The sequence below is a fragment of the Zootoca vivipara genome, chromosome 11 (assembly GCF_965207765.1).
Source record: "Zootoca vivipara chromosome 11, rZooViv2.hap1.1, whole genome shotgun sequence".
NCBI lineage: Eukaryota > Metazoa > Chordata > Lepidosauria > Squamata > Lacertidae > Zootoca > Zootoca vivipara.
In genome coordinates, this window is record NC_142594.1 from 58,271,247 (window position 1) to 58,291,858 (window position 20,612).

A 20,612-nucleotide genomic window follows, 5' to 3' on the forward strand; every position below is an offset into this window, starting at 1 on the left:
CCTCTCCTCTCTAGGAATCCAGCTCCGCTCCTTTTAACCCTTGCAATGCCGAGCGGAGCAAACTCACCCCTCCGTCCCTCTGCAAAGCAGGCTTCCCGGAGGAGCCCCGGGCATCGCGCACAGCCGGGGGGGGGGGCTCTGAGCTGCTCCCTCCCCTGGCCAGGAACGGGAGGAGGAGATGGGAGGGAAAAGGCTCTGCAAGAAGCAGGAGTCGCCTTCCCAGAATCCAAAATGCCAGAGAGATCTAAGAGGAGGAGGGGGAGGGGGCGATCCTTTCTTTTGCAACTCAGAATAGCAGCAGAGCAGCCCTTTCGATGGTGCCTTGGCTGCAACCACTCCCTGTGCAAGTGGACGGAGGGAGGGCGATACTTTCCTTGGGTCTGGACGAGCCTCTGACACCTGGCTGCGAAAGCTCTTCGGGCTCCTCGGGAAGGCACCCCCAGGGGCCATCTAGTCCAACCCCCTCGCGCAAGGAGCATCCTTCTGCAGACGCCCCCCCCCCGCCTCTGCTTACTAAACTCCAGGGAAGAGAGTCCACCACCCCCAGACTCAGAGAAATAGCAGAGCTGCTACCCCGCAAGGCCATCTAGTCCAGCCCCCTGCCATAGCCTGCCCTCGCCCCCCCGCTCCTTTCTGTTTCTCAAGCGCCGGAGGCGGAACCTTCGCGCGTGGCCCCTGCCGCCGAGGGGGACGCCTTTCCTAGGGGGACGCGGGCGCCTTCCGCCTCGTTCTGCCTCTCCTATCATGGCGGCGGCCCTTCCCCTCGGAGGCTGCGCGGGAGAATATACAACTGAAATGTCATATTTGTTTTACTATTAATACTGTATTTGAATTACTGATGAGGTCTTGTTTTATTTTGGCTTGTGTCGTGAACCATTAGATCTGCTTTTTTTTATAGTAGCATCACTGGGCGGCTGTTAACATGGTTCAGTCCATAAAAGCCTCACTTGCGGCTTGCCACAATCCTCACCACCACAGCTCGAGTTTTGCTTCACTGTTAAGTGATGTATTTTAGCGTCAATATTTGCACATTCTTTTTCTTCCAATAGTGACTGCAAAAGACCAGTGTCTGTTGTGACAAAGCCTCCCTCGAATGTGTATACGGTATGTACCTGAGCTTCACAGCCTAACCTATCTCACAGGGTTATTGTCAGGTTGGATGAGGAGGGGGAGAGCCATGTAGCACCCCCTCGAGCTCCTTGGAGAAAAAAGTGGTACATACCTGCAAATGCAATAAATGAATTTCAATAGGGACAAATGTCAGGTTCTGCACTTAGGCAGGAAGAACCAGATGCACAAATATAAGACAGGGGACACCTGCCTTGGCAAATTGTCCATGTGAAAATGATCTAGGGGTCTTAGCAGACCACAAGCTGAACATGAGTCCACAGTGTGATTTCTTGGATACCCGAGGCCCCTTAACATTAAGAGTAAAACGCATCTTCATACTTCAAAATAGTTTTATCCCATTTATATTCATTAATTCATACCCAGTTCCATATCTTCCGAACCCATTCCTGTAGGCCATGATGTATCCTACTAATTTAGAAATACCATTCCTTCCATTTCTGCTTCTTCCATTCCACTTGGTGTGTCCAAAACAGTATTCTGTCATCACAGAGAACTCTTATCTGAACACTTCACCCCTAACCTACCAAAGAAGGAGGTGTGCAGTGGAATGTGACTCATAGATAGATAGATAGATGATAGATAGATAGATAACAAGGGTTCCAAGGTCACTTTGTGTACATAAACAAATACTTTCAAATGTTCCTGTTTCTTTTTTATAATAGTTTATTTATTTATTTTATTACATTTGTACACTGCCCTTTACCCGCAGATCTCAGGGCGATACACAACATAAATATACAATATAAAAACACCAAGTGTGTGATGATAAAAACAAGAACAGGAAACAAATCACTAAACCCCCCCCCCCACCTCTTCCCAACTGTAACAAGGGGTAAAGGTAAAGGTACCCTGACCGTTAGGTCCAGTCGCAGACAACTCTGGGGTTGCGCACTAATCTCGCTCTATAGGCCGAGGGAGCCGGCGTTTGTCCGCAGACAGCTTCCAGGTCATGTGGCCAGCATGACTAAGCCACTTCTGGTGAACCAGAGCAGTGCACAGAAACGCTGTTTACCTTCCCGCTGGAGCGGTACCTATTTATCTACTTGCACTTTGACGTGCTTTCGAACTGCTGGTGGGCAGGAGATGGGACCAAACAATGGGAGCTCACCCTGTCGTGGGGATTTGAACCTCCGACCTTCTGATCAGCAAGCCCTAGACTCTGTGGTTTAGACCACAGCGCCACCCGCAGCCCTAACAAGGGGTATTATAAAGCTGTTCCTTTACTGCTAATCTACCCAATGCAACAATACTTCAAAACAACCGCTACTTTCACCCTCCACCTGTCTCTACTGAAGCAACCATAGAAGAAGAGGAGGAGGAGGAGGAGGAGGAGGAGCTTGGATTTGATATCCCGCTTTGTTGTTGTTGTTGTTTAGTCGTTTAGTCGTGTCTGACTCTTCGTGACCCCATGGACCAGAGCACGCCAGGCACTCCTGTCTTCCACTGTCTCCCGCAGTTTGGTCAAACTCATGTTCATAGCTTCGAGAGCACTGTCCAGCCATCTCGTCCTCTGTCGTCCCCTTCTCCTTGTGCCCTCCATCTTTCCCAACATCAGGGTCTTTTCCAATGATTCTTCTCTTCTCATGAGGTGGCCAAAGTATTGGAGCCTCAGCTTCACGATCTGTCCTTCCAGTGAGCACTCGGGGCTGATTTCCTTCAGAATGGATAGGTTTGATCTTCTTGCAGTACATGGGACTCTCAAGAGTCTTCTCCAGCACCATATTTATCCCGCTTTATCACTCCCCAAAGGAGTCTCAAAGCGGCTAACGTTCTCCTTTCCCTTCCTCCCCCAGAACAAACGCTCTGTGAGGTGAGTGAGGCTGAGAGGCTTCAGAGAAGTGTGATTAGCCCAAGGTCACCCAGCAGCTGCATGTGGAGGAGCGGAGACGCGAACCCAGTTCCCCAGATTACGAGTCTACCACTCTTAACCGCACCACCACAATGGCTCTCTGCCTTGCAGGCCTTTTTCCACCTAGCCTGGGAGGATTGATGGACTGACTCCAGCTGCAATGGCTGAGCCTGTTGAACAGTCCCTGGGGCTTTTGGAGGGGGGGTTGTTGCTGTTGAGTTTTTTTGTATCTTTATTATTATTATTATTATTATTATTATTAATATCACAGTATATAAAATAAAAATAAAAGCAATAACCCAATAATACTCCCCCCAAAAGAGCTACATTTTAAAAGGGTATTGGATTTTAACCTAAGGCCTGGTTAAAAAGGACCGCTTTTGCCTGGCGCCTAAAGGTGTATAATGAAGGCGCCAGGCGAACTTCCCTGGTGAGAGCATTCCATAGACGGGGGGCCACTGCAGAGAAGGCCCGTTCTCGTGTTGACACCCTCCGGACCTATTGCGGAGGAGGCACACGAAGGAGGGCCTCGGAAGATGATCTCAGGGTACAGGTAGGTTCATATGGAAAAAGGCGGTCCTTGAGGTATTGCGGTCCTGGGCCATTTAAGGCTTTATAGGTCAAAACCAGCACTTTGAATTGGGCCCGGAAACTAATCGGTAGCCAATGCAGTTGGGCCAGGATCGGTGTATTATGCTCAAACTGTCTTGCTCCGGTGATCAACCTGGTGACTGAATTCTGCACCAGCTGAAGTTTCTGAACCGAATATTTTTTTTAGATCTTGTTGTGATTTATGTGAAAACTGCTCCGTTTGGTGCTTTCAAACTCGGAGCCAATAATCTTTCACTTTAGCATTCCTAACACCCACCCCCACTCCCCAGCTACAATTTCCTTAAAACCACTATTGTACTTATTTATCACTATTACATTAATTACTTTGATACAGGTGTATACAACTTTAAATACAAAACACCAGAACATTGCACACAAACATTAAGGAGATGCACACATATGCACATTTTTCAAGAGTGTTACTAGAGAGCAAGTGATTAGGTATAGTGATAAGGGTTTCAGGAACCCTGGGAAACATGGGTTCAAATCCCAATTTGGCCATGAAGCTGAATAAATGGATTTCAAATAGGACAGATGTCAGGTTCTGTAGTTAGGCAAGAACAGGCATCCCCAAACTTCGGCCCTCCAGATGTTTTGGACTACAATTCCCACCTTCCCCGACCACTGGTCCTGTTAGCTAGGGATCATGGGAGTTGTAGGCCAAAACATCTGGAGGGCCGTAGTTTGGGGATGCCTGGGCAAGAAGAACCAGTTGTACAACTATAAGGTGGGGTATCCTGGCTTGCCACAAGGTGAACATAAGACAACAAAGCGATGCAGCAGCAAATTAACTTAATGCTATTCTAGACTGCATCAATGGAAGTCTAGTGTCCCGATCAAGGGAAGTAATAGCACCAATCTATTCTGCCTTCCTCAGACCACACCTGGAATCCTTGGTTCAGTTCTGGGCACCAAAATTTAAGAAGGATATTGACAAGTTTGAATGTGTTCTGAGGAGGGCGACCAAGATGATCAAGGGTCTGGAAACCAAGCCTGATGAGGAACAGTAAAGGTATTTGGGTATGTCCTGAAAAAGAAAAGATATGATAGGCATCTTCAAATATCTAAAAAGCTATCACATAGAAGATGGAACAAACTTGTTCTCTCCTGCTCTGGAGGGTAGGACACGAATCAATGGATTCAGGTTACAAGAGAGCAGATTCCAACTAAAAATGAGGGAAAACGTTCTGACGGTAAGAGTTGAATTGGACCAGATAACAGTGGCTCCCTTCCAACTCTACAATTCTATGATTCTACCCGATGTGAGTTCTTTGATGGGAAGTCAGATGCTGGCTTTGACTGAAGCTCTTTCCACATTCTAAGCACTGATAGGGTTTCTCCCCTGTATGAATTCTTTGATGGGAAGTGAGATGGGCACTCTGACTGAATCTTTTTCCACATTTCAAGCACTGATAGGGTTTCTCCCCTGTGTGAATTCTTTGATGGGAAGTGAGACTCTCTTTCCGACCGAAGCCCTTTCCACATTCCAAACACTGATACGGTTTCACCTCACTGTGAATATATTTATGTCGGCGGAAGTTTGTGATTGTATTAAAGCTCTTTCCACATTCTAGACAGTGATATGGTACCTCCCTTGTATGAGTAATTTGATGGGAAATGAGGCTTAGTTTTTGGGTGAAGCTCTTTCCACATTCCAAGCACTGATAGGGTTTCTCCCTGCTGTGAATACTATGATGTGAAGAGAGACTTTCCTTCTGACTGAACATCTCTGAGCTCTCCAAATATTGATATGGCTTCTCCACTTTGTGGATTTGGTTGTGGTCTCCCTTAAGATTAGAACCCGCAATGAAGCTCTTTCCCCATTCCAAGCACTGAGATGGTTTCTCCCCAATATGAAATATTTGGTGGGAAGAGAGTTTGGCCCTCTGACTGAAGCTCTTCCCACAATCCAAGCACTGATACACTTTCTCCCCTGTATGAATTCTTTGATGACCCTTGAGATGGGAACTCTGGCTGAAACTTTTCCCACATTCTGAGCAGAGATACGGTTTCTCCCCTGTATGAACTCTTTGATGGGATGTGAGGTGGGCCCTCTTACTGAAGCTCTTTCCACATTCTGAGCAGAGATAAGGTTTCTCCCCAGTATGAATACTTTGATGGACCGTGAGACCGGGCCTGTGACTGAAGCACTTTCCACATTCCAAGCACTGATATGGTTTCTCCCCTGTATGAATTCTTTGATGGACCGTGAGACTGGAACTCGCATTGAAACTCTTTCCACATTGCAAGCACTCATAGGGTTTCTCTCCTGTGTGAATTCTTTGATGGGAAATGAGATTGGCTGTCCGACTGAACTTCTTCCCACATTCTAAGCACTGAAAGGGCTTCTCCCCGGTATGAAATCTTTGGTGGGAAGTGAGATTGGCACTCTGACTGAACCTTTTCCCACATTGCAAGCACTGATATGGTTTCTCTCCTGTATGAAATCTTTGGTGGGAAGTGAGATGGGTGCTCCGACTGAACCTTTTGCCACATTCCAAGCACTGGTATGGTTTCTCCCCAGTATGAATAATCTGATGGCCCTTTAGGTGGGCACGCTGCCCGAAACTTTTTCCACATTCCAAGCACTGATATGGCTTATTCCCAATGGGAATGTTTTGAAGGGAAGTGGACTGGGATCTCTGAAAGAAGCTCTCCCAGCAATCTGAATATCTATATGGATTTTCCACCATTTGGATTTTGTCATGCTCTCCCTCGTTATTAATTAGCAATTCACCACCACCTGCAAGAAAGGGAGAAATTGATTAGATATCCTCAGGAAAAAATGGAGTCCCAAATATTGAACAATGCTCACGAAGGCTTGTGATAGAGGAATAACTGAAGGTCTTACCACAGAGTTCACTGCTGTGGCATTACATATTTATTGATTTTGCTTGGCCCAATCATAGAATTTGTGCCATTTCAGATGTCAGTAATCTTGTTGGTCAGCCAAAAATGTGAGAAGCATAAACCAAAACAGAAAATGTGACAGAATCTACTTCAAATTCCCTAAAAACTCTGAAGCCTACATTTAAAAGGGCAGAGCAGTTCAGGCCAGCCTATTCATAGTTTGTTGTTGTTTAGTCGTTTAGTCGTGTCCGACTCTTCGTGACCCCATGGACCAGAGCACGCCAGGCACTCCTGTCTTGCACTGCCTCCCGCAGTTTGGTCAAACTCATGTTCGTAGCTTCGAGAACACTGTCCAACCATCTCGTCCTCTGTCGTCCCCTTCTCCTAGTGCCCTCCATCTTTCCCAACATCAGGGTCTTTTCCAAGGATTCTTCTCTTCTCATGAGGTGGCCAAAGTATTGGAGCCTCAGCTTCACGATCTGTCCTTCCAGGGAGCACTCAGGGCTGATTTCCTTAAGAATGGATAGGTTTGATCTTCTAGCAGTCCATGGGACTCTCAAGAGTCTCCTCCAGCACCATAATTCAAAATAATTCATAGTTTATAATTCATAGTTTATATGAATAATTCATAATTCATAGTTTAAGAAGACCAATAATTCAAGGGTAGCTGTGGGGTTGTCAGAATCACATAAAGAAATGTATTGCATTTCAAAACAGATATTATGATCAAATGGGCAGTCTTACCAAGCGAGTCCAGGATCCCACGATTCTCCTCCATGACTTCCTTATGCAGAGCTCTCTGGTCAGGATCCAGCAAAGCCCACTCCTCGTCCGTGAAATAAACAGCTATATCTTCAAAGCACACTGGACCCTAAAAGAAGAAGAAAAATGTCTTGCTGTCAGACAGCATAGAGATAATTCTCTGCACATAAACCTTCCGGAATGGCATTTTAAGCCTTTGTTAAGGGCAGTTTTGACAGAAGTCAAGAGATGAGCGAAAGAGATTCGTTGAGGCCCCGAGAACAGTGACTGCCCCACCTCTCAGCCTCTTTCCCCCAAAGAATCCTTCTCCCTACCTGATCCGGTTCCAGAGCGGCTGCTTCCCCTCCACCAGCATAAGAAGATGGATGAGGAAGTCTTGCCAGCATCCTTGTGTCACCTGACAGAGGTAAGTAGGAAGCCATGAGTGAAGCAGGGCAGCTCTAACTACAGCTTGGCCATAGAAAAAGCCTCACCTGCTTCATGCATTGGGCTGTTTGTAGCCATTTCGTATTTTAGCTGTGTACAAATACATAATAATAATAATAATAATAATAATAATAATAATAATAATAATACCCTGCCCATCTGGCTGGGCTTCCCCAGTCACTCTGTGTGGCTTACACAGAATATTTAAAACATAAGAAAGCAACAAACATTAAAAACTTCCCGATACAAGGCTGCCTTCAGATATCTTCTAAAAGCTGTATAGTTTGTTATCTCCTTGGCATCTAAAGGGAGGGTGTTCCACAGGGAGAGTGCCACTACCGAGAAGGCCCTCTGCCTGGTTCCCTGGTGGTTCACTTCTTGCAGGGAGGGAACTGCCAGAAGATCCTCGGAGTTGGACCTCAGCGTCCTGGCTAAGATATGGGGGTGGAGAGGCCGTTTAGGGCTTTTAAAGTCAGCACCAACACTTTGAATTGTGCTTGGAAACGTACTGGAAGCCAATGAAGGTCTGTCAGGACCTGTGTTATGTGGTCTCTGTGGCCGCTCCCAGTCACCAGTCTAGCTGCCGCATTCTGGATTAATTGCAGTTTCTGGGTCACCTTCAAAGGTAGCCCCATGTAGAGCGCATTGCAGTAGTCCAAGCAGAAGATAACCAGAGCATGCACCACTCTGGCGAGACAGTCCGTGAGCAGGTAGGGTCTCAGCCTGTGTACCAGATGGAGCTAATAAACTGCTGCCCTGGATACAGAATTAACCTGTGCCTCCATGGACAGCTGTGAGTCCAAAATGACTCCCAGGCTGCGCACCTGGTCCTTCAGGGGCACAGTTACCCCATTCAGGACCAGGGAGTCCCTCACACCTGCCCACCCCATCCCCCAAAACAGTACTTCTGTCTTGTCAGGATTCAACCTCAATCTGTTAGCCGCCATCCATCCTCCAACCGCCTCCAGACACATTCCTCCTTACCCAGAGGCCTCTCTCTGGTGTCCAACGGGGTCCTCTCTGCCTCAGAGGAATCTAAGCCCATTTCTGCAAATGGATCCTTTCCCTGAAAGAGCAAGATTTAAAAACAGACAATGGGGAGAAGAATTAGAAAAAAGGCAGATGTAAACCCTAACCCTAACCTTCCTTGAATGTTTTCCAAAAAATGGATGAGCCATTATTAGAAAATTAGGGGGTCCTCTCCCTCCTGTTTGGAGCCCCTTGGGAGTATCCAGAGAAAAGTCTCTCTCACCTGCTGCTCTGCCTCCTTCCTCTCCTCTGTCTGACTCAGCAGGAAACCTTCGGCCAGGGCCACTGCCTGAGAACTGGTCTCCGCTCCACATTCCCTCACCCAGATCTCCATCTCCGTGGGAAGGACAGCCAGGAACTGCTCCAAGATCACCAGGTCCAGCATCTCAGCTTTTGTGTGCCTTTCTGGCTTCAGCCACTGACGGTCAAGGTGGTAGAATCGACCACAAACCTCATGGGGTCCTTTGGCCTCCTGGTAGCAGAACTGCTGGCTCTGCACATCTGAGCAGAGAGTGTCCTCTTCTCCCAGGATCTTCTGCACAGAGTTTTCCCATAATGCCCCACTGCTCTCAGTTTTGATAGCATAACCTCTTCCTGCTTCAGTGCCAGCTGAGTCTGGCTCATCCATCTGGGCTTTCAGGGAGCCTCCAAGTGACAGGAAGGAATCTGTCTGTCCTAAGGAGAGCTGCTAGCAAATTCTACAAAAAGAAATACAATGTACCATAATAAAATTCATACATGGTCTGGAGAATAAAGAGGTTCCCTGAAGAAGAATGGAGCAGTCTTGCTAGGAAACAGGCTGGACTCCACATCCCAGACTCTGAGCTTTCTCCTGCAAAAAATAAAATAAAAAGTAAGATGTAAGTTTCTACCTCTTGGAAGGAAAGTTACTAAGCAAAATGTGCAGGTAGCAGAAGGGATTTCTGTCAAATGAATCAGCCTCTTTGAGCCTTCCTTTCAGTGTTCTCAATGAATGAATGGCGTCAAACTGAGATTGGCAGGCGAGTAATTTGTATGGGGTGTAATTTTGACACTGGGCTCAATTCAAGGTGCTTACATGAAGGATTCCCACTCGTTCCCTACTGACCCTCTTGGGTGGGAGGGTAGGCAGAGGGGCCCCTCTAGGTAGGTTCAACACCCTCAGAGTTTGGAGTTTGGAGTGGCCCAAGAGAGGCCATCCTGGGGGCAGATCCCACTTGGGGAAATTCCCTCCCCACAAGAGGCGTGTCTGGCTCCTTTCCCTCTTTACCAAGGCCTCTGACACCTGAAACAATCCAGACCCATCCCATCCCTGTGACTGTCATTTGTTTTAACTCTTTCCAATATGGAATTTTACCACTGATGTAACTTGTCCTGGAGCAGAGTTAACAGGCAAACCTCCCAGTGACACACAACCTGTCACATGGACCAGGAAGCAGCATGAAAATGTCATGGAAAGAGGCGGAATAGGGCAGGGCAGGACTAAAGGGGAGCTGCTTGTAATAATAACAACAAGCTTTACAACAATAACATAAAGCCTCAAGGGGGGGGGGAGCCTCAACATACACATAGAATCTCAGGAAAGTGGGGGAGCCTGTTGGAAGTGGCAATGTTCTCCCTCCGAGATTTTGGCAGAACGAAGCACACAAACATTACAGCATCATGAGAGAGAGAGAAATTATATAATGTTTATTGCTTTTTATTTTACATTTTAGAATATTCATTTAAACAACCTTAAAATATCAGTGACTTCCCCTTTTCTCCTTCCATGGTTCAATTTGCATAACATAAATCCCCACATATCTTATATAAACTAAACCATTCAGTATTTCCTTATTACATCCATCAGAACGTATTTACACTGTTGAATTTATCTTAACGCTGCCAACGTTTTCAAGTGTACACAATCCCCCCCATATATTCTAGTCTTCACTAAATGTATATTCCTCTTGTTTTCTTATTCTATATGTTAAATCTGCAAGCTGCACATATTCCATCAACTTGAGTTGCCATACTTCTTTGGTTGGGACCTCACTCGTTTTCCATTTTGGGGCTAACATAACATCCCGTAGGTCGCAATAGTAGCATACATAAATAACCTTTTTGACACCTGGGAATTTCCATCTGAATTATCCCCAACAAAAATGACTCTGGTTTTTGTTTTTGTCTTTAAAAGTACTTTAAAACATTTTTTCAATTTATATATATATATAAATGGTGAAGGTGCATGTGTGTTATTCCCCACTTTTCTCCCACAAGCACTTACCCGATCGTCCTGAAATTTGGCCACAACCTCAAACTCACATGTGAGCAGGTCATCATGCACTTACACTGACCAGCTGACACACCTAAGACAGGTAAAAAGCTGGATTTGTGGTCAAAAAAATTGCGCCCTCCAGTGGACATTCAATGAACAATGGACAAACATACTCCCACAATCCCTCACTCCCTGGAGACCACGCCTCCAACAGAGAGCAAACCGCCCCGAGACCAAGCCACTCCTCAGGCAACCAAGCCCACCTCGGAGATCGCACATCCGAGACCAGGCCGCTCCCCACGCCCATCCAGGAAATCAGTTACCAGCGACCCCCTCCCCCCCCCGGCCAAGCCCACTCCACACACACACACACACACACACACCACGAATCCCGCCTCCACCGATCCCGCGACCCCCTCCCGCCCTGGAGATCACACCGATCCACCCCACCCTACACCCACGGATCCTGCCGGCGATAACGCCACCCCCACGACAGCCCTAGGCCTCTCCAAACCACTTCCCGCGACCCCCTCCCCCCGAACAAGACCACTCCACACACCCCCACCCCATGGATCACACCCCCCCCACTGATCCCGCCGCCTCCCGGGACCCACCCCCACACCGGAGATCACACCGATCCACCCCCACCCCCACGGACCAGATGGCCTCCACAACAGCCCTGGGCCTCTCCAAAAGACAAAAATAAATACCTCACTTCAAAACTTTAACTAACTTCTTCCTTTCTTCACAATTTCACACTAAGCCAAACAATTATTTAGCAACCCTGAAATTTAGAAAATTGTGACCACTTTGTTCCTTCCTTGGTCCTGCTGGTGCAGCACTACTAAAAACGTTTTACATGTCAACCTGGACCAAGCAAACCAAAAGAAGGAAACAAAACTTGCCTACTGTTTGTGGATTGTTTGGAACAAGACAAACCATAAGTCTGGGTTTGCACATATAATGTTAAGTCAAACCATGACTTAGCTTCTAATAGCAGCAGGAGCAGTGCAAAAATCCGGTTACAGGTTGGCTTAATAGAAACCCCGACATATGTCCTACAAATAAACACAAAATAGATCACATTTTCCTGATACAGCAAAAATTTATATTGCAGGGGAAAGTTGTCATAATTCCAATCTTAAAAAGGGATGAGCTGGGGGTGGTGGGGAGAGGGGGCATGATACGTCTGGGACGGGACAGGTTGGGGGAAATCACAGGGAAAAGCCGGGGGTGGGGGAGAGGAGGGGTGGGATATGGATCAACACAGGGGGGGGGGACAGTCACAGGGATTAGCCACAGCAATGTGTGGCAGGGCCAGCTTTTGTTGTTTAGTCGTGTCCGACTCTTCGTGACCCCATGGACCATAGCACGCCAGGCACTCCTGTCTTGCACTGCCTCCCGCAGTTTGGTCAATATAAATTATTTCCCTATACAAGCCCACCACATATGATGGGCCAGCTAGTTCATTATAAATTATTTCCCTATACAAGCCCACCACATATGATGGAACGTACCCTCAGCCTCATTTCATCTCCAACACTTAGCTGATTCAGTCTTGTACATCTTAGCAAGTCTACGCAGAGTTAGGTACCATCTGTGAATCATTGTCAGGTAGTTTTCTTTCAAGGAATAACATGCTGTGAACTTCAAACCGCTCTTCCATAGTTTCCCCCAGAGATTCAAATCTATATTATGTCCTATATCTATTGCCCAGTGTGTCATGGAAGCTTTAACAAGCTCGTCTTTTGTTTCCCAATCTAATAACAGATTGTACATTTTAGAGAAGAGTTTTTCTTCATTTTGTAAAAATTCTTTTTCAAAGCGCGAGCTTTGGTCCTAAAAACATTTTTTCCTTTCTGTTTTAAACATTTCATATAACTGATGATATTGTAGTCAATCTGTCACATGGCTCTTTACACTTTCCATTGATTTGAGCTTAGGTTCCCCTTCTGTAAAGGTAAAGGTAAAGGGACCCCTGACCATTAGGTCCAGTCGTGACCGACTCTGGGGTTGCGGCAAGAGTTTAACCCACAGTGTCACCCGTGTCCCTGTAAAGTGCAGCAATTCCCTGTAAGTTGCCCATTGTCTCTCCATAGTAACTCTATTTATTGTAATAGCCTCAATAGGAGAGAGCCATAAAGGTGTTTTCCTGTTCAGCAGGTTTTTATATTTCTCCTAAACTCTATACAGATTGTTCCTAAGGATATCTATTTATATATAAATGTTCCCACTGCGTGCGCGGATGTAACAGCCTTGCAACGTAACCGCTGAACCGAATGGGGCATCAAATTAGGACAAAGTGTACCTTGCCCATCAAGGAGGGATCTAACATAAAAAATCTAGCACTTGGAATCTGCAACACTCTAAAGACATGGTAATAAGGTGGGCTACCCCCAAATGGGCAGGGTATAAATAATAAAATTGTTGTTGTTGTTGTTGTTGTTGTTTTCCTGAGGGCCAAGTGGGCGGGGTCAAAGGACACCACTTAATAACAAGTTAATTAGGAGTAATCTTCTTTCTGTGATTGCAAGAGGGAGAAAGGTTGTTTTCTGCTGCTCCAGAGAAGCGGACACGGAGCAATGGATTCAAACTTCAAGAAAGAAGATTCCACCTCAACATTAGGAAGAACTTCCTGACAGTAAGAGCTGTTCGGCAGTGGAATTTGCTACCAAGGAGTGTGGTGGAGTCTCCTTATTTGGAGATCTTTAAGCGGAGGCTTGACAGCCATATTTCAGGAATGCTTTGATGGTGTTTCCTGCTTGGCAGGGGGTTGGACTCGATGGCCCTTGTGGTCTCTTCCAACTCTATGATTCTAAACTGCACTTAATATTGTGTATATCAGGCATAGGCAACCTTCGGCCCTCCAGATGTTTTGGCCTATAATTCCCATGATCCCTAGCTAACAGGACCAGTGGTCAGGGATGATGGGAGTTGTAGTCCCAAAAAATCTGGAGGGCCGAGTTTGCCTATGCCTGGTGTATACTGTCCTGGGAACTTAGGGTCAAGCACAGGTAATCAATATTAACAATATCTTATATATATATATATATAAATGTAGGCATTGCGCGCGCAGAGGTCACAGCCTTTCTCTGTAACTGCTGAACCTTAATGTAAAAATTTTGGCCAAAACGTTCCATGCCCATCTGGGAGGGATCTGGCATAAATTTCCCACACCTTTCACACCCAAAATAATGATTAAATGCAAAAAAAGTGACGCCCCTATTAGACATCACCAACAAAAGCTCTGAAGACTCCAGCAGCATCCAATAGAAAGGCAGGTCTCTGAGGGCGGGGCCAAATCGTTACGTCATCAACCACCGTCCAACAACCGCCAAAACAGCCATTCCACCCCTAAAGCCCAAGCCCAAAGCCTCTCCCGGCGGCTGCATTAATAAACGCCTGGCAGCGTTAGGCAGTCGTTCATCATTTCCCCTAACACACACTTGGGGCACGGCGAGGGGTTGCTTTTTAATTTAGCGGGCGTTGTGTCACATGCGAGGCTCCGGCAGCCATTTTAAGTAAGGGCAGTCGTACCCCTTTTAACCTAGGCTTTTACTATGACTGATTGCAAGCCTCTGCGTCTTTTAAAAAAACAACCACCATGCACTTTCTCTCCCCAGTTTAAGTCCTTGGATATTTCCAGTGGCCAATCCCCCCCCCCCCCGATTTACAATTCCCTACTTCCCCATGCCACTTCCTGGGTTTTTTTATGGAATCGAACAGCTCGGGCACTTCGGAACGCACCTTCTGTTGCTATGGGGCTGTGGGGCTTCACTATTTGATCTCCCCCCCCCCCGGTCAGGATTTTTAAAGTAGTTCTCTGGGTCCCAGGGCGCATCATCACCCCTGATGCTTCTCTTTGCCCAAACATACCTCTCCCCACCTTCCTCAACACCAAATACTCCTCAATTATACCCACAATAAAAACCATTAAAAAACATTACAAACAACACATTAAAAAAACAACCAACACCACATCCTACATTCAAAACCCCTACTCCAAAATTAGAAAATCCAGATAACAAAAAACAAACAAACAACAACCACAAAACACACAACGCCCAAATCATACAATACCCACCAAAATAAATGACAACCCCCAAAATAAAATTAAACAATAATAACTTCTGCTTCTCATGTTCTTATTTTTAAAAATAATAATCTAAATATATAAAAATGTTCACGATGTGTGCACAGGGGCCAATGTATGGAGATATAGGGGGTAGGGGCCAACACTCCCCGGAGACAACAGAGGGCTCAGACAGGGGTGGGGAGGAGGGGGCTCGATAGCTCATGAGTCAGGACAGGGTGGGGCCAGTCACAGGGATGTGCTGGAGGGGTGGGGGGAGAAGGGGACTCAATAGCTCATGGGTTGGGACAGAGTGGGGCCAGTCACATGGATGTGCCGCGGGGGTGGGGGGAAAAGGGGGCTTGATACTGGTAGCTCATGGGTCAGGACAGGGTGGGGGCAGTCACAGGGATGAGCTGGGGTGGGGGGAGGAGGGGGCAGGATAAATCATGTGTCCGGACAGAGTGGGGGGAAATCACAGGAAAGAACCACAGTAACGCATGGCTAGGCCAGCTAGTCTTATATACCGGTATATATAAATGTAAAAATCGTGAAACTGCGTTCCACACTTTTATCCGTAACCGCTTGACTGATCGTCCTGAAATTTTGACACAATGATCCAGGCCACTCCCCGAGCGTTGTTGGGGCCAAAAATCCCTCAAATCACACACATGGGCAGGTACAGACCTCGATTTCCACCAAGTCAAACAGCGCCCTCAAGTGGAATTCCTCCCCAGTACACCCCCTCCCTTCCTGTGAAATCTAAGCCACACCCACAAACCAAATGACATCATCAACCAAGCAACTGAAACCACCAAGGCAGCCATTATCATACCACTAGGCCTTTGTTTTATGTAGGCCCCTGCTGCCAGGCCCCCACTAGGCCCGGGGGGGGGGGGAGATAACCCACAGCAACGCACTTGGGGGCACAGCAAGGGGTTTTTACTTTACCATTTAGCACCACTACCCCCCCAAAAATCCACAAGACAAAAATACCATCCTTCAAAACATCATGAGATACGCCGGTCATGGGGGGGGGCACAAACTGAATAGATCATGGATCAGGACATGTGGGGGCAGTCACAGGGTTTAGCCACAACAACGCACCCCACCCACAAACCCCGCCTCCACCACGAGATCCTGTAAAACAGGAGACCTTGCAACCACCAAAACAGCAATTCCACCCCAAGCCCAAAGGCTCTCCCAGTGGCTGCATTAATAAACGCCTGGCAGCATTAGGCAGTCGTTCATCATTTCTCCTAGCACACACTTGGGGGCACAGCGAGGGGTTTTCGCTTTATAATTTAGTGGGCGTTGTGTCACATGCGAGGCTCCGGCAGCCATTTTAAGTAAGGGCAGTCGTGCCCCTTTTAACCTAGGCTTTACCGTGTTTCTCCAAAAATAAGGCACCGTGTTATATTTATTATTCCTAAAATAACCCCACATTGGCTTATTTTCAGGGGATGTCTTATTTTTTATTACGCGTCCAGCCTTGCCTCTTCCTTTTTTTTTAATAAATAATTTTATTCAATTTTCCAATCAACAAACAAAACAAAACAAAATTTTTTATACAATTCATCTTAAAATCACCCATCTCGTCTTGCTCTGCCGAGCTGTGACTTCACTCCCTCCCTTCATGCGGTTTTCTTATTAACTCCTACCATGCAGTTCCTTATTGTCCTTGTTTCCGTCAATTCGTAGGATTTATTTCAATCCTGCAAGTGTTTTTAAACTTCTACAATTTTTCTCCATATAGTCTACAAATTTACTCCAGTCTTTTCGGAACCTTGTCTCTCCTTGGCCTCGGATCCTGCAAGTCAGTCTAGCTAAGTCTGCATAGTCTATCATTTTCATCTGCCACTCATCAATCGTTGGTAATTCCTGAAGTTTCCATTTTTGGGCCAACAATGTCCTAGCCGCGGTTGTCGCATACATAAACAATACTTGATCTTCTTTCATAATCTCCCCTCCCATAATTCCTAACAAGAATGCCTCCGGTTTTTTGGGGAAAGTATATTTAAAAATCTTTCTCAATTCGTTATACATGTATATCATCTCCCAAAATCTTTTGACTTTTGCCTCTTCCTTGGGACCCTCCAGAACTTCGCCTATCACTATGTCTTATTTTCGGGGTATGGCTTATATTGCGCAAATGCTTAGAAATCCTGCTATGGCTTATTTTATGGGTATGTCTTATTTTAGGAGAAACAACTGATTGTAAGCACTTTCTCTCCCCAGTATAAGTCCTCAGATATTTGCAGTGGCCACCCCCCACCCCATTTACAACCCCCTACCTTCCCCTTGCCACTTCCTGGGTTTTTTATGGAACTGAACAACGTGGGTGCTTCAGAACGCGCCTTCTCTTGGGCCGTTTTTAACCCTTTTGTTACTTTTTCCATTTTACTGATTGTGAATATGTTGACCGAGGCCCCCTTTAGATTCGGAAGTCCGCGCCAAGTGCCCCATATGACCCCCCCTCCTTCTGTCTGGGCCTGTCTGTTGCTACGGGGCTATGGGGCTTCGCTATTTGACCCCCCCCCTCAGGATTTTTAAAGTAGTTCTCTGCATCCCAGGGCACATCATCACCCCTGATCCTTAATCTAAATATATAGAAATGTCCACGATGCATGCGCAGGGGCCAATGTATGGAGATACAGGGGAGAGGGGACAACAGAGGGCTCAGACAAAAGTAAATACTGGGAAATGGAACCCAGAAACTGACATTTCCTTCTCCAAGGGTTGGGGCCAATGTAGGAAGATACCGGGGGTAGGGGCTAAGACTCCCCAGGGACAACAGAGGCCTCAGACAGAAGTGCATACTGGGAAATAGAACAGTTCCTTTTCGAAGGGTGGGGGCCAATGTATGGAGATACAGGGGGAGGGGCCAACACTCCCCAGGGACAACAGAGGGAAGGGTATCCTACCGAAACACAGGGATGAGCCGGGGTGGAGGGAGGAGGGGCAGGATAAATCATGTGTCCGGACAGAGTGGAAAGAACCACAGCAACGCGTGGCCAGGCCAGCTAGTAGTTAATAAAACGTTTACATATAAATTTTCGCCTTCCCATACCAAAGACATGCAGGCCAACCGAATTTTAAGTAATGACCTTCTAAATCCAGGATGTCTGCCTCCAGAAACACCCCCCGTCAGCATTTGGCTCAGTGTGGTTGATCTGCACCTTACATTGTTTTGTTGGTAACGTAAGAGAGAGAGAGAGAGAGAGAAGGGACACAGGTGGCGCTGTGGGTCAAACCACAGAGCCTAAGGCTTGCCGATCAGAAGGTCGGCAGTTCGAATCCCCACGACGGGGTAAGCTCCCGTTGCTCGGTCCCAGCTCCTGCCAACCTAGCAGTTTGAAAGCACATCAAAGTGCAAGTAGATAAATAGGTACCGCTGCAGAGGGAAGGTAAACGGCGCTTCTGTGTGCTGCTCTCGTTCGCCAGAAGCGGCTTTGTCATGCTTGCCACATGACCTGGAAGCAGTATGCCGGCTCCCTCAGTCAATAACGCGAGATGAGCGCCGCAACCCCTGAGTCGGTAACGACTGGACCTAATGATCAGGGGTTCTTTTACCTTTACCTAAGAGAAAAAAATGACTCAGCCTCACACTTGACCAAAGCACAACTAACTCCAAGGGCTCCTGACTGGGTATTTGGCCAGGAAATGTTGACTGTTACCTGTTAACTCTGCTCTCTCCTGTTTCCCTCTTTTCTGGTTTTGATTAAACCAATTCATGAACCAATGACTCATTACACTAATAATGATCCAGGTGTTGTAGATATTCCCATAAACATATTGTGTGTTTTTTGTGTGATGCACAGATGACAAGAGAACACTCGGTCTATTTATTTGTATCCTTTATTCCTCCTGTGATCCTTGTTTATAAAACCGAATAAACCAGTATTCCAAAAAGGAAGGAAAAAGACAACACACAGTGTATCTGCAAAGCAGGATTATCCCACTTTAGAGAGCATTGGCTTCTTCCCTCCTACCTAATAATCCTGGGATCTGTAGTTTATTAAGGATGCTGAGAGCTCCTTGGAGCCGCTCCCCAATTGCCCTTTAACAACCTGTCCTTTGTGCCAGGGAATTCAGGGAACTATAGGTGGTGGGGAGAGGGTCTCCCAGTAACTACAGCAATTGGGGGGAGGGACTGCCTCTTCCACCCCTATCTCAGGTTCCTTTCCTTCCTAGCAGTACCTCTCCTGCTGCCTTGGATTCCTTGGATGAGGAGACCTCCAGTGGTCTCTGTGCAGGGCTTTCTGTTCAGCCTCCAAAGATCCTCAGGACACCTGAGAGGCTGCATGTCTGAACAGGTGTACATGTGTCAAAGTCTGGAGAAGGCCCCTGGCGGAGGATGAATGGAAAGCTTTCCTTCTAACAGTAACTGAAGAACAACAACGGAGGGTTGGCTTGCATCTGGAGGAACTCAGCCTCAGAGAGTCCTGCAGGATCAGGCCAATGGGACTTCCTATTCAGTTTCCCCTCCTTTTTCTTACAAGGGCTTCCCCCCAGCAGGATCCGAGTGCAAGAGTAACCTTCTCCCTGCCTGTGGTTTCCCAGCAACTGGAGTTCAGAAGCATCTTTGCCTCTGACTGTGGGGGCAGAGCAGGGCCCTCCTAAGGTTAGGAGTCTCCCACCGCCCTCTCCTCCTCCATCACTTTGGGAGCAGCAACTAGCAGAGAATCTCCATCCTGGGGAAGATGCTTAAAAGCTCACTCTGGGACCAGAGGGGAAAGCGCACAGAAGAGCTGCCACCTCCACCCCTCTCCTCCTCTTGGGAAAGGCGTCTGGATTGGTGCCCATCCCATCCTCCAGTGGGAGGGCGTTCCCTAGGTTTAACTCTGCGCCACATGAAGCAGCTCGCTCTTTTGTCTGCCCTCGATTTTCCAACATTCCTTATTTATGGATGGCAAATGTCAGGCTTCCATTGTCGTCGTCGTTTTGCGTATTTTTCCGTCGTTTTGCGTATGTTTCCGCCTGGCTACAACCCCTGCCGACAAGGGTGACTGATTCACAAATCTGAAATAGGTTTATCTGCATTCCATTATTTTCTCCCCAAAATGGCAGCGTCTTCCCACTGTGGAAGAACATAGTTGCAGCCCTCCTCCTGCACACTCGCCCCCCTCCCTATCTTTGCAGAGAGGAAGCGGGGAGGACCCTCTGATTCCTGACTTTGGGGGGCCCCCATTGCCTCAGCTGAACAGCCCCCCTCCCATGCATCGTTCCCCTGCAGCCCTGGGACACCCCCTCCCCCGTTATCCCCCAGACTCACCAGATCCCAGAATGCGCCACGGAGGCACCGCTTGCACCGCAGACGGACAAAAACCACCAGCCTCCCTTTGCAGGGACGGACTTTGCAAGGAGGCGCTTTTGCTCCGGAGGACCTGCGCCTCCTCCTTTATTTCCTCTCCCTCTCTAGTAATCCGGCTCGGCTCCTTTTAACCCTTGGCAAGCCGAGGACACCAAGCTCACCCCTCTTCTGCCTCTCTGCGCTTTCTCTCCCCAAAGCAGGTCTGTGCATTGCGCACACCCGGAGGAGAGGCTGTGTTTTGGGGGGAGCCTCTGAGCTGCTCCCTCCCTTGGCCAGCTTGCAGTGGGGGAAAGCCGTGCAAGGAGCAGGAACCGCCTTCCTAGAATCCTAG

At 47.4% G+C, this 20,612-nt stretch overlaps 1 protein-coding gene across 2 annotated transcripts; it reads right to left on the reverse strand.

The window, feature by feature from the left end:
• Window positions 1-1,776: 1,776 nt before the first annotated feature.
• LOC132592836 (uncharacterized) lies at window positions 1,777-20,612 on the reverse strand. Of its 2 annotated transcripts, XM_088654371.1 has the most exons (7): window positions 20,243-20,612; window positions 10,905-10,986; window positions 8,883-9,491; window positions 8,615-8,696; window positions 7,519-7,601; window positions 7,187-7,313; window positions 1,777-6,335 (listed from the first exon to the last, which is right to left on the reverse strand). In XM_088654371.1, the coding sequence occupies exons 3-7, from the start codon at window positions 9,285-9,287 to the stop codon at window positions 4,846-4,848; spliced, it is 2,187 nt and encodes a 728-aa protein (XP_088510497.1). In that variant the 5' UTR covers window positions 9,288-9,491; window positions 10,905-10,986; window positions 20,243-20,612; the 3' UTR covers window positions 1,777-4,845. The 2 variants fall into 2 exon arrangements, with proteins under 2 accessions (XP_088510497.1, XP_088510496.1); XM_088654370.1 differs by lacking the exon at window positions 10,905-10,986.

Coding starts and splice junctions, on each gene's coding strand:
- LOC132592836 (XM_088654370.1), bottom strand. CDS start 9,287: ATGGATGAGCCAGACTCAGCTGGCACTGAAGCAGGAAGAGGTTATGCT. Junction 8,697..8,882: donor GGAAGGAGGCAGAGCAGCAG/GTGAGAGAGACT, acceptor TTGCTCTTTCAG/GGAAAGGATCCATTTGCAGA. Junction 6,336..7,186: donor TGGGATCCTGGACTCGCTTG/GTAAGACTGCCC, acceptor CCTTTCTTGCAG/GTGGTGGTGAATTGCTAATT.